This window comes from Nicrophorus vespilloides, unplaced genomic scaffold, assembly GCF_001412225.1.
Source record: "Nicrophorus vespilloides isolate i.1.1-1 unplaced genomic scaffold, Nicve_v1.0, whole genome shotgun sequence".
NCBI classification, from domain to species: domain Eukaryota; kingdom Metazoa; phylum Arthropoda; class Insecta; order Coleoptera; family Silphidae; genus Nicrophorus; species Nicrophorus vespilloides.
The window spans coordinates 51426-62662 of NW_017099985.1; the positions used below are offsets into that span (position 1 = coordinate 51426).

The following is an 11237-nucleotide window of genomic DNA, read 5'->3' on the forward strand; positions in this document are numbered from 1 at the left end:
ATATATATATGTGTGTATGTGTATATCTCTATACGAGATAACTATTTTAATATTTAACTTGGCTGTACATAAAATTTAAGTTGATGTTATTAACTACTATTACTTATTTGCGGTACGGTACGGACGAACATCGTACGGATTATTATTATTATTATAAATTTTACTAAAATACAGGATCAAGTGACTATTGCAAATGCACAACTGACCCCTCCCCCATCTATTCTGTTGCTATGGAAATGTGATTGCTGCAGTTGTCGAATTCACCCGAATCCTGACGATTGCCAAAACAGTTGAAAACTAAGTGGATTTGTAAAGACGAAATGAAACAGAATATGGTTTGCGAATCTCAATTTATTCGACGACACTCAATTTATAAAAAGAAGGAAACAAACAAAAAAAAAAAAAAATACACGTTGTTAATATGTGTATATCCCGATCTGCTATCAATTTTTGTTACTAAAAATACAGGATCAAGTGACTATTGCAAATGCACAACTCTTCTATTTTTTTTCTGTTGCTATGGAAATATGATTGCTGCAGTTGCCGAATTCACCCGAACCCTGACGATTGCCAAACCAATTGAAAACTAAGTGGATTTGTAAGACGAAATGAAACAGAAATATGGTTTGCGTATCTCAATTTATTCGACGACACTCAATTTATAAAAAGAAGGAAACAAACAAAAAAAAAATACACGTTGTTAATATGTGTATATTCCGATCTGCTATCAATTTTGTTTTATACCATGTTCTTATTGGGCGGTGGTGTGTGGCTTGGACCAATCGACGATGAGGATGAGATGGTCGTATCCGTATCCGTTGAGTGTGGCGATCGCCTTCGCGGCATCCGTACGGAACTTGAAATGGATGTAGGCGAATCCCTTGCACTGACCGGTCAACTTGTCCTTGGCCAAGTACAGCTTCTGCAGAGGACCGAAAGATCTGACCAGATCCTCGAGATCCGTCTCCGTCGTCGACTCGGACAGATTGCTGATCCTGATGGCGCTGGCGTCATCGCGTCTCGGCATGTTCGGGTTGTCGGAACGTTTCGGTGCTCCGTCCCTCATGCTAGGTGGAATGTACTTGGAAGGTGCGGTCTTGGGTCCGTCTCCTGGTGCAGAGATGGACGGTCCACCGCTGCTTCCAGCACCACCACCACCCACAGTCGGGCCCTTCTTATCGTCAGCAGGTTTACCTCCAGCCAGAATCGTGTCCTTCCACGGACACTTCGAGGTCCAATGGTCTCCTTGGCAGTTCCTGCACTTGACCACGTTCTTGTCTCCCATCGACTTCAACTTGTCCAGTCCATCGTCCTCCGTCTTCTCCTCCTCCTTGCTCGTGATGTACTGCATGTACACATCTTCGGCGACGATCGTCGTCGCCGGATTAGGACCAGGTTTGTCGTCCTGCGACTCACCGAACTTGTGCCAGCATTTCCTCGACGCTATGGTCTTCGACACGATCCTCTTCTCGATCTTGTACGTCCTCACGATTTTCACCTTCTTATCGTCGCTGTTGTATTTGTAATCGGTCACAATCTTCATACCATTCTCACGAACCTACAAACGCATACACGTAAATACAAAAACCACATCTAATGGATCAAGTCTGTTAATATATATGTTGATGATGCACTTACCTCGGTGGATGGAGGCAAAGTTCCACCCTCGAGTTCCACTTCCTCGGCCCAACTCGACTTAATTCCTTCAGCTACAGGCATTTTTCACAACAATCTGCACGTACAAACTAATCGAAAACAAACCAAAACTTTTTCGCTACAGCAATGCTGCTACAATCAGTGTTATAACCTTATCGCGTGAAAGCAAAATGGACGAAGTGACAGATGACAACTTGATGACAGGCTTACCAACCGCTTTCACCACTTCGAAATTTGAAAAAAAAAAATACAAATATATTTTGCTAAATTATCTGTTACACACAATTACTGATGTTTTTGCATTCTTTAATTAATTTAGAATATATTCTTGTAAAGTGTAACATGCTCATTTCAAAGTACTTTGCTTACATTGTAAATTGGGTTGCCTATCCATTATTTTGAATTTCTTCGTAAGCGGTGTTTGTTTACTCCAATTTATTGGTTAGATTAATACTAAAATTGCGTATTTTAAACGCAAAAGCATGTTGATACAATAAATGTGATTGGTAATTGATGGTCGAAAAATGAATAATCTGCTGAAGTTGAGTGGAGGTAAGGGCGTTAACCTCACTTTCTCATGTCTAAAAAGACAGTTTCAAAGCGCGACAGTGAAGGTGAATCCTTTGAGTCGCGTTGAACGTCTGCTGAAGAAGCATGAGGAGAAGCTGCTGTACTGCGGGTATGTGGAGGAGACTCCCAACAGGATGGGGTTCAGACGGACCACCATCGCCAGGTCAAAGAATCTTGAAATCGACAAGGCCTTGGACATGAAGAGGAGATCATTGGAACCGATTCCTTTGACATTGTACAGCCATTTGGGATTGGAGAGGGAGAAAGTAAGGAAAAAGTAAAGCGATTTTAATTGTTGTTGTATCATTGATTCAAGTTGTTTAATGATTATTGATTTTAGGGTTGCAGTTGAAGCAGAGAAGGCGTGTCCTGTCAATTTTCCGTACCAATCGAACGATGTCAGTGTTAAAGAGGGCGTGGGTTTTGTTAAGGAGGAGGAGTTAGTTTGCGAGGATCAAAATTTGGAGGTGAAGACGCGCTGGGAGCTGTACAACAAGTCGGACGATCATCTGAGATGGATGCAGGATTACGAGAATTACGAGCAGATCGATGATGATGAGGATGTGGGTGATGTTTCGAATGTGAATTACGGGACGCCGGATCCGACGACGAAGACGAGCGACGTGCCTTGCGGTGGATGCGGCGCTCTGCTGCATTGCAGAGATACATCTATACCGGGATACATTCCTTCGGAGATCTACAAGAACTACGATAGAGACGGTGGACTGCCGTTGAGCGCGATCACGTGTCAGAGGTGTCACTTCCTGAAGAACTACGATTTGGCGCTGCAGGTGCGAGTTTCCGCCGAGGACTACCCGAAAGTGCTTCGGGCCATCTCGGAGAGGAAGAGCGCTCTGGTCGTGCTGATGGTCGATCTGCTGGATATGCCTTGCTCGATTTGGCCGGGAATCGCCGATCTGCTGGGAAGACGAAACCCGATCGTCGTCGTCGGTAACAAGGTGGATTTGCTGCCGTCCGATGGTCGCGGATATCTGGAGAAAATCTCGAAGCAGCTGCTGGCGACAGTCAAAGAGTCCGGCTTCGGCATGAAGAATATTTTAGCCGTTTCCTTGATATCCGCAAAGACGGGATACGGTGTCGAGGATTTAATCACGAAGCTGCAAAGCGTTTGGCAGACGAGGGGCGACGTCTTCCTGGTGGGATGCACGAACGTGGGCAAGTCCAGCCTCTTCAACGCTCTCCTCCAATCGGATTATTGCAAAGTGCAGGCGGCGGATTTGATACAGAGGGCGACGACGAGTCCGTGGCCGGGAACCACGTTGAATCTACTCAAGTTTCCCATTCTGAGACCGAGCGGTAGCAGACTGCACATGAGGGTGGAACGGTTGATTTCCAGTAAACGTTTGCAGGCGGACGAACGGAAGCTCCGCCTCGAACAGTTCAAGACGACGAGGAATCCGAAATACGCGACGCTCATTGGACACATCGATAGGACGTTCGATGATGCGTCGGAGGAAAAGAAGACGCCGTCGGATGTGTTCGCCGTGCAAGGAAAGGGGAATTCGAAGGCGAAACCGGAGATCGGCATTGACGAGAACGAGAAAATCTATCGGCTCAGTAAGTGGTGCTTCGATACGCCAGGCGTCGTCCAAGATGATCAGGTAATTATTATTATTGAAGTAAGATTAACATTCAAGGATTCGAATTGCAGCTAATCCATTTGTTGACCACCGAAGAGATTCTATTGACTTTCCCAAAGACTATCCTGAGACCGCAGACGTTTAGTCTACGCCCAGGCAACACCCTCTTCATCGCAGGATTGGCCCGTTTGGACTACCTCGAAGGTGCGGCCACGACGAGGTACGTCCCATTCAAAATGTGTTATCCAAATTGAACGTGATGTTGATTTAAGGTTCACCGTTTTCTGCTCGTCGAGTCTACCTATAACCGTCTGCCAGACGACAGAGGCGGATCGCATCTACGAGGACTTTGTGGGCACGGAAGTGTTCGCCGTTCCGTCAGGGAATCCGGAGAGGTTACGTCTGTGGCGAGGACTTCAGCCGTCGAAGAGGGATTTCACCGTCAGCGGTATCGACAGGGATTACTCTTGCGCCGACGTTGTTCTCTCGAATGCCGGATGGATCGCCATCACGCCGGAAACGAAGGAGAAGTGCACCGTCCGCGGATGGACACCGGACAGGAAGGGTATCTATCTGAGGGAAGCGCTGCTGGCGAGGAGCGTCAAGTACAGGGGGCAACGGATACGCGGAAGTTGCATATACAGAAACAACAGAATGTACATGCATTGATTTCTACTCTACTCTATATTCAATTTGTAAATAGTTTTCTTACTCTCATTTCTTGTTTTTCTTTACACCTTTCAACTGTATTTTCATAACATTTTGATCCCAGAAGAAACTGAAACATGAATAATGATCTAGAATATGCTAGAATTTGTATTTTTGAAATATTAATCCAGAATATGTATGTTGATAGATGGCGCTGAATGTCGTATGTGATTAGAGTTGCCTATAGCTCCTTCGGCTTTGACACATGACATCATCGGGTTCTGCTGTTTTTTCTGACGTTGGGAAAAACTGTGCTGCAGGAATCAGCAGGAATTACCGCGTTTGCAGGACGAGACGAGACGAGCAATTTTTAAATAGTTTTCTTACTCTCATTTCTTGTTTTTCTTTACACCTGTATTTTCATAACATGTCGCTCCCAGAAGAAACTGAAACATGAATAATGATCTAGGATATGCATAGATTGAAATTGAATTTAAACGTTTTTCGAAAGTTCGTTTGTAATGGAATTCTGTATTTTTTTGAAATATTGATCCAGAATCTGTATGATCATAGATGGCGCTGAATGTCGTATGTGATTAGAGTTGCCTATCGTTCCTCCGGCTTTAACACATGACATCATCGGGTTCTGCTGTTTTTTTTCTGACGTTGGTAAAAACTATGCTGCAGGAATCAGCAGGAATTTCCGCGTTTGCTGGACGAGACGAGCAATTCGTAAATAGTTTTCTTACTCTCATTTCTTGATTTCTTGTTTTTATTTACACCTGTATTTTCATAACATGTTGCTCCCAGAAGAAACTGAAACATGAATAATGATCTAGAATATGCATAGATTGAAATTGAATTGAATTTAAACGTTTTTCGAAAGTTCGTTTGTAATGGAATTCCGTATTTTTTGAAATATTGATCCAGAATCTGTATGATGATAGATGGCGCTGTATGTCGTATGTCAGTAGAGTTGCCTTACGCTCCTCCGGTTTTGACACATGACATCATCGGGTTCTGCTGTTTTTTTCTGACGTTTCGTGTGTGTGTTTGGTGAGACGAGCAATTTGTAAATAGTTTTCTTACTCTCGTTTCTTGATTTCTTGTTTTTCTTTACACCTGTATTTTCATAACATGTCGCTCCCAGAAGAAACTAAAACGTGAATAATGATCTAGAATATGCAAAGATTGAAATTGAATTGAATTTAAACGTTTTTCGAAAGTTCGTTTGTAATGAAATTTCGTATTTTTTGAAATATTACTCCAGAATCTGTATGTTGATAGATGGCGCTGAATGTCGTATGTGATTAGAGTTGCCTATCGCTCCTCCGGCTTTGACACATGACATCATCGGGTTCTGCTGTTTTTTTCTGACGTTTCGTGTGTGTTTGGCAATTATTGTTCTGCAGGAATCAGCAGGAATTTCCGCGTTTGCTGGACGAGATGAGACGAGCAATTTGTAAATAGTTTTCTTACTCTCATTTTTTGATTTCTTGTTTTTCTTTACACCTGTATTTTCATAACATGTCGCTCCCAGAAGAAACTGAAACATGAATAATAATCTAGAATATGCATAGATTGAAATTGAATTGAATTTAAACGTTTTTCGAAAGTTCGTTTGTAATGGAATTTCGTATTTTTGAAATATTAATCCAGAATCTATATGTTGATAGATGGCGCTGAATGTCGTATGTGATTAGAGTTGCCCATCGCTCCTCCGGCTTTGACACATGACATCATCGGGTTCTGCTGTGTTTTTCTGACGTTTCGTGTGTGTGTTTGGTGAGACGAGCAATTTGTAAATAGTTTTCATACTCTCATTTCTTGATTTCTTGTTTTTCTTTACACCTGTATTTTCATAACATGTCGCTCCCAGAAGAAACTGAAACATGAATAATGATCTAGGATATGCATAGATTGAAATTGAATTGAATTTAAACGTTTTTCGAAAGTTCGTTTGTAATGGAATTTCGTATTTTTGAAATATTGATCCGGAATCTGTATGATGATAGATGGCGCTGAATGTCGTATGTGATTAGAGTTGCCTATCGCTCCTCCGGCTTTGACACATGACATCATCGGGTTCTGCTGTTTTTTTCTGACGTTTCGTGTGTGTTTGGGAATAATTGTGCTGCAGGAATCAGCAGGAATTTCCGCGTTTGCTGGACGAAACGAGACGAGCAATTTGTAAATAGTTTTCTTACTCTCATTTCTTGATTTCTTGTTTTTCTTTACACCTGTATTTTCATAACATGTCACTCCCAGAAGAAACTGAAACATGAGTAATGATCTAGAATATGCATAGATTGAAATTGAATTGAATTTAAACGTTTTTCGAAAGTTCGTTTGTAATGGAATTTCGTATTTTTTGAAATATTAATCCAGAATCTGTATGATTATAGATGGCGCTGAATGTCGTATGTCAGTAGAGTTGCATTACGCTTCTCCGGCTTTGACACATGACATCATCGGGTTCTGCTGTTTTTTTCTGACGTTTCGTGTGTGTGTTTGGGAATGATTGTGCTGCAGGAATCAGCAGGAATTTCCGCGTTTGCTGAACGAGACGAGACGAGCAATTTGTAAATAGTTTTCTTACTCTCATTTCTTGATTTCTTGTTTTTCTTTACACCTGTATTTTTATAACATGTCGCTCCCAGGAGAAACTGAAACATGAATAATGATCTAGGATATGCATAGATTGAAATTGAATTGAATTTAAACGTTTTTCGAAAGTTCGTTTGTAATGGAATTCCGTATTTTTGAAATATTAATCCAGAATCTGTATGTTGATAGATGGCGCTGAATGTCGTATGTGATTAGAGTTGCCTATCGCTCCTCCGGCTTTGACACATGACATCATCGGGTTCTGCTGTTTTTTTCTGACGTTTTGTGTGTGTGTTTGGGAATAATTGTGCTGCAGGAATCAGCAGGAATTTCCGCGTTTGCTGGACGAGATGGCTGATCCGAAATACGCAAATCTACCGGGAATCGTGAGTATAAGAACTCAATCATGTTGGAAATTGTAGTTGTTGTTGTTGTTTAATTGTTATTTTCTTTTTGTTGAGGCTCACGACGAACCGGACGTGTACGACAGTACCTGCCTCCCGGAATCAGATCAGTCGATAGATTTCTGCGAGGAATCCGAAGGCGTCGTCGAACGCATCCACATCTCCGTCGATGACGCCTTCAACAGGTTCAAGGACAAGGGTCTCGATTCCGATCGCGTCGACTTCTCCGATCGCATCAGTAAGAGGATCAGAACTGGATACGATGCTCGATCCGGCGATTGGGAACTGCTCGGTCTGCAGCAGCAAGGGGGGACGAACAGAATTACTGCAGAGACTCCGTTGCAAAAGTTCCAGAGGCTGCAATGCGAGATGGTCGAGCTGCACGAGGACGTGAAGAGGATCACCAGCGAGGATAAGGAGAACAAGGAGGAAACGAACTGTTTGGTGAGCAGAGCCCAAGTGGAGATGGGATTGCAGAAGCTCGCCGATCTGAAGCTGGAGGAGACTCTGGGGCAGGATGTTATTTCGAACATAATGGATCCGCAGGGGGCACAAATCAAGTGAGTTTTTTTTAGAATACTTTTTAGTTTACACATAATAATTGATTGTTATTAGGAAATTGTTGTCGCAATTGGAGGCGTTCAAGATGAGCGTCGGTGAGAAAGCTGAGAGTGATGAGAGCACCACGACAGAGGATGGGATAACGTTTAAATTGAATTATAGACCGGACAAGGTGAAGCTGGAGCAGACAGGACGCGTCACCGAATTGGAGAAGAGGTTGCATCGACTCGAGAACGTCCTCGGCGCCAGCAACGATAACCTTGTACGATTGACGCAGGCCACGTCGAAAAGTAATGAATATCAATGATTAATTACGTTACAAATGTGCATTTTCGCACATTAATCATAATTATTGATTGATTGATTTAAAATTTTAATGTTGCAGAGGGTTTATTAGAGGCCGCTCAACATCTGAGCGCCACAGCGAGTCTCCTGGATTCGGCCCAATTGGATCACATCGAAGGACGTCTGACGGCGCTCTCGCAAAAGATGGATTTGATCGCCAAAAAGAAAGAGCAATTTGCCGAAGACGTGGAAAAGGATAAGATGGTAATTAATGCGTTGAAACTATTAAATCCATATTGTATGTGTTTGTTTTTTTCAACAGATTTTGGAACTTTACGAATTGGTGAAGAACAGCGAGAACGTTAATAAGGTGCTGCCGCAGACGGTGGAACGATTGAAATCGCTCGAGGCGTTGCACAGCAAGGGTAAACTTCTATTTTTTTTTGTATCCTCAACAACTAATCGATGCTGATTTGCAGCTGGAACATTCGCGACGAGTCTCGCGCAGGTGGAGGCTCTTCAAGCGGAGATCAAAGGGAACGTGGAGAACAACAAGGCTCTCCTCAAGGGCGTCCAAGAGAGTTTCGCCATGAATCTGGACGAGATCAACAAGACCGTGATCGGATTGGATTCGAGGATCAAAGCCTTCTCCAAGAAGTGATAGGCAACACACTATACACACACACACAAACATTCAGTTTAGGGCACGCTTCAACAAGATATATATTAAAAAAAAATGATACGCGTAAAGTAACTTTCCTTCTTTCTTATTTATTTATATTAATTATTCGTTACAATGCGAAAAAAACGATCGCGTTCAACACGTTTACTTTCTTTTCTTTCTTTCACCCCTAACCAAAACTACTTGATTCTTATTTATCTTCTTTTTGTATAAATTGGAATACTAAAATAAATTAATAAATCCATCGAATCGATACGATCCATCCATCCAATACTTCCTTCATCTCTATCTATTATTGACTACTGTGCGACATTTGAAAGGTGGCCAGATTCGTCGCACAACCGGGACACGTGTGCAGAGTGTCGTGTATGAACATGTCGCAGTCCGTGCAGAAGATCTTCTTGCAATTATTACATTCGTACACCTGCGAAAACCAAACCGTACAACAAACATTAACAAATACGTTAATCTTTCAGAAACTGGAACCAACCTGCTTATCATTATCTGCAATGAAACTCTTCTGACACGCAAAGCAGATTGCAGATTGATGCTCGTACGGTAATTCCTTGTAGTTCGCAGCAGGAAACAGATGATGATACGATCTAGCTAAATGCGGAGCGGACACCAGAGTCAGCCCGCAGGATCTGCACTCCACGGGAAGCTCGCAGTATTTGCTGTTGCATTGCGGACAGTAGTATCCGCCGGTCGTCAATTTGCTTCCTTCGTCTGCACTATCTATGTGACTATAAAATAACACTATATAAATTTGCTCAATTTTGCAACTATTACTACTGACCACATGCACATCGTTAACGGATCTTCTGTTCCTTCCGTCGCCATCTGATGCGGGAATCCCATCTTTATGAGACTCGACTCCAAACAGACGGCAGCTGGTGGAGGATCGACGTTCTGGAAGAGCAGATCCTTGTAGTGACTGTCCTCGAGGATAACGTTGTAAGTGCCTCCAGTCTCGTTCGCGAGATGTCGACACACGTGCACCTCAGCTGCCAAACCGATCACGCAGCATCTGACGCCTTCAGTTTTCAAATTCTAAAAATCAATTCATTTCAATACATTTCTTTTACTGTTGTAGCTGCAACTCTTACCTCAATGGTGACGTTAATGTCAGTGGGATCGCACGTCGTCAAACTGCCCATGACGACCAGTATTTCTCTGCTCGCGTGACTCGGCAGCAACTTCAACGATTTCAACGCCAACTCCAAACCGTTCTGCAGTGAAGGTTCACCGACAAGCGACGTACGATTCAACGCTTTGACAGCCTTCGCGTGCTTCCGTCCGTTTCCAGCCAACTCGCTTATCTTCTCCGCGCGCTTATTGTGCATTATGATTATGCCCAATTGGCTGATCGGATTCTGATCGAAGAACTCCTCGATGAACGCCTCCATGAGCTGCAAAGAATTCACACATCGATTCGGCTGCATCGATCATCGTATCTTGACATACCTTGACAGTGCACAGCAATCTAGTGGGCTTCAAATCTTGCCCGGACATCGAATCCGAACAGTCGATCACAATGTACAGATGTCTCATCATGCCGAGCTTGGCGTGACCCTGCTTCAGAGCTTGCCTCTTCCTCTTCGATTTCTGGATGATATCGGCTACGGAGGCTTCCAGAAATCCATCGTCGTCCTCCTGTATGACCTCCCTAAAAACAAAAACAAATTAACAAGAGAACGTTTAGTAGACAATGCAATGCACTCACCAGGTCTTCTCGTATCCGGTTTCCCATCTATACTCTTTCGGGTCCTCCTCGTCCATTGCGAAATGCGTTCGAATTAAAGTCAAAAAGAAATTCTGTGAAAAAGGTAAACACAACAGAAGCACTTCACAATAGATTCAAAAATTTCAGGTTATCTTTGGTAGAGATGCGGATGGCAAATCTAAACGTAAGTTGCATACGTCGATATTTTTATTACGACAGATGATAAAACAGAACAAAAAATCTAGTAATCGATTTTCGTTAATAACTCGAAAACTAATAAACTTTTTTATGATTTTATTGCATAATCAGATGCACGCAATCGTAGCGCAACTTTGTATGTAACAAAAGTTAAGTAATGTTCTTTACGTAACAGAGAAACGGCGTTTTTTTCGATTTTTTTTCAGTTTTTCGTTAATAACTCGACAACCTTTTAGGATAATTACATCATCGAACACTCGTATGAAAGCTGAATATCTCACCTATCCAACGAGTCTACTTGC

The 11237-nt window shown here is 42.7% G+C and overlaps 4 protein-coding genes across 5 annotated transcripts; 2 read left to right on the forward strand and 2 right to left on the reverse strand.

The window, feature by feature from the left end:
* Positions 1 to 622: 622 nt before the first annotated feature.
* On the reverse strand, positions 623 to 1834 carry LOC108566516 (eukaryotic translation initiation factor 3 subunit G). Its single transcript, XM_017926432.1, has 2 exons — positions 1639 to 1834; positions 623 to 1558 (listed from the first exon to the last, which is right to left on the reverse strand). Exons 1-2 carry the CDS (start codon positions 1717 to 1719, stop codon positions 752 to 754), a joined length of 888 nt encoding a protein of 295 aa, XP_017781921.1. The 5' UTR covers positions 1720 to 1834; the 3' UTR covers positions 623 to 751.
* A 237-nt stretch (positions 1835 to 2071) lies between these two features.
* Positions 2072 to 4544, forward strand: LOC108566515 (nitric oxide-associated protein 1). Its single transcript, XM_017926431.1, has 4 exons — positions 2072 to 2503; positions 2567 to 3848; positions 3899 to 4047; positions 4100 to 4544. Exons 1-4 carry the CDS (start codon positions 2181 to 2183, stop codon positions 4494 to 4496), a joined length of 2151 nt encoding a protein of 716 aa, XP_017781920.1. The 5' UTR covers positions 2072 to 2180; the 3' UTR covers positions 4497 to 4544.
* A 235-nt stretch (positions 4545 to 4779) lies between these two features.
* LOC108566528 (dynactin subunit 2) lies at positions 4780 to 9263 on the forward strand. 2 transcript variants are annotated; one of them, XM_017926458.1, is made up of 7 exons: positions 4780 to 4828; positions 7427 to 7468; positions 7544 to 8046; positions 8102 to 8337; positions 8433 to 8596; positions 8655 to 8757; positions 8812 to 9263. In XM_017926458.1, exons 2-7 carry the CDS (start codon positions 7433 to 7435, stop codon positions 8991 to 8993), a joined length of 1224 nt encoding a protein of 407 aa, XP_017781947.1. In that variant the 5' UTR covers positions 4780 to 4828; positions 7427 to 7432; the 3' UTR covers positions 8994 to 9263. The 2 variants fall into 2 exon arrangements, with proteins under 2 accessions (XP_017781947.1, XP_017781946.1); XM_017926457.1 differs by lacking the exon at positions 4780 to 4828 and having other exon boundaries at positions 7290 to 7468.
* Positions 9093 to 10901, reverse strand: LOC108566529 (general transcription factor IIH subunit 2). The gene is made up of 6 exons (XM_017926459.1): positions 10738 to 10901; positions 10479 to 10680; positions 10121 to 10423; positions 9811 to 10064; positions 9505 to 9757; positions 9093 to 9438 (listed from the first exon to the last, which is right to left on the reverse strand). The coding sequence occupies exons 1-6, from the start codon at positions 10791 to 10793 to the stop codon at positions 9307 to 9309; spliced, it is 1200 nt and encodes a 399-aa protein (XP_017781948.1). The 5' UTR covers positions 10794 to 10901; the 3' UTR covers positions 9093 to 9306.
* Between the last annotated feature and the right edge of the window lie 336 nt (positions 10902 to 11237).

Excerpts from the sequence above, each read along its gene's own strand:
- LOC108566516 (XM_017926432.1), bottom strand. The coding sequence starts at position 1,719 with ATGCCTGTAGCTGAAGGAATTAAGTCGAGTTGGGCCGAGGAAGTGGAA. Across the intron at positions 1,559-1,638 it reads CTTTGCCTCCATCCACCGAG|GTTCGTGAGAATGGTATGAA; the intron begins GTAAGTGCATCA and ends ATGCGTTTGTAG.
- LOC108566515 (XM_017926431.1), top strand. The coding sequence starts at position 2,181 with ATGAATAATCTGCTGAAGTTGAGTGGAGGTAAGGGCGTTAACCTCACT. Across the intron at positions 3,849-3,898 it reads GCGTCGTCCAAGATGATCAG|CTAATCCATTTGTTGACCAC; the intron begins GTAATTATTATT and ends TTCGAATTGCAG. Across the intron at positions 4,048-4,099 it reads GAAGGTGCGGCCACGACGAG|GTTCACCGTTTTCTGCTCGT; the intron begins GTACGTCCCATT and ends TGTTGATTTAAG.
- LOC108566528 (XM_017926458.1), top strand. The coding sequence starts at position 7,433 with ATGGCTGATCCGAAATACGCAAATCTACCGGGAATC. Across the intron at positions 7,469-7,543 it reads ACGCAAATCTACCGGGAATC|GCTCACGACGAACCGGACGT; the intron begins GTGAGTATAAGA and ends CTTTTTGTTGAG. Across the intron at positions 8,597-8,654 it reads ACGTGGAAAAGGATAAGATG|ATTTTGGAACTTTACGAATT; the intron begins GTAATTAATGCG and ends TTTTTTCAACAG.
- LOC108566529 (XM_017926459.1), bottom strand. The coding sequence starts at position 10,793 with ATGGACGAGGAGGACCCGAAAGAGTATAGATGGGAAACCGGATACGAG. Across the intron at positions 10,681-10,737 it reads ACCGGATACGAGAAGACCTG|GGAGGTCATACAGGAGGACG; the intron begins GTGAGTGCATTG and ends TTTTGTTTTTAG. Across the intron at positions 10,424-10,478 it reads GATTGCTGTGCACTGTCAAG|CTCATGGAGGCGTTCATCGA; the intron begins GTATGTCAAGAT and ends AATTCTTTGCAG.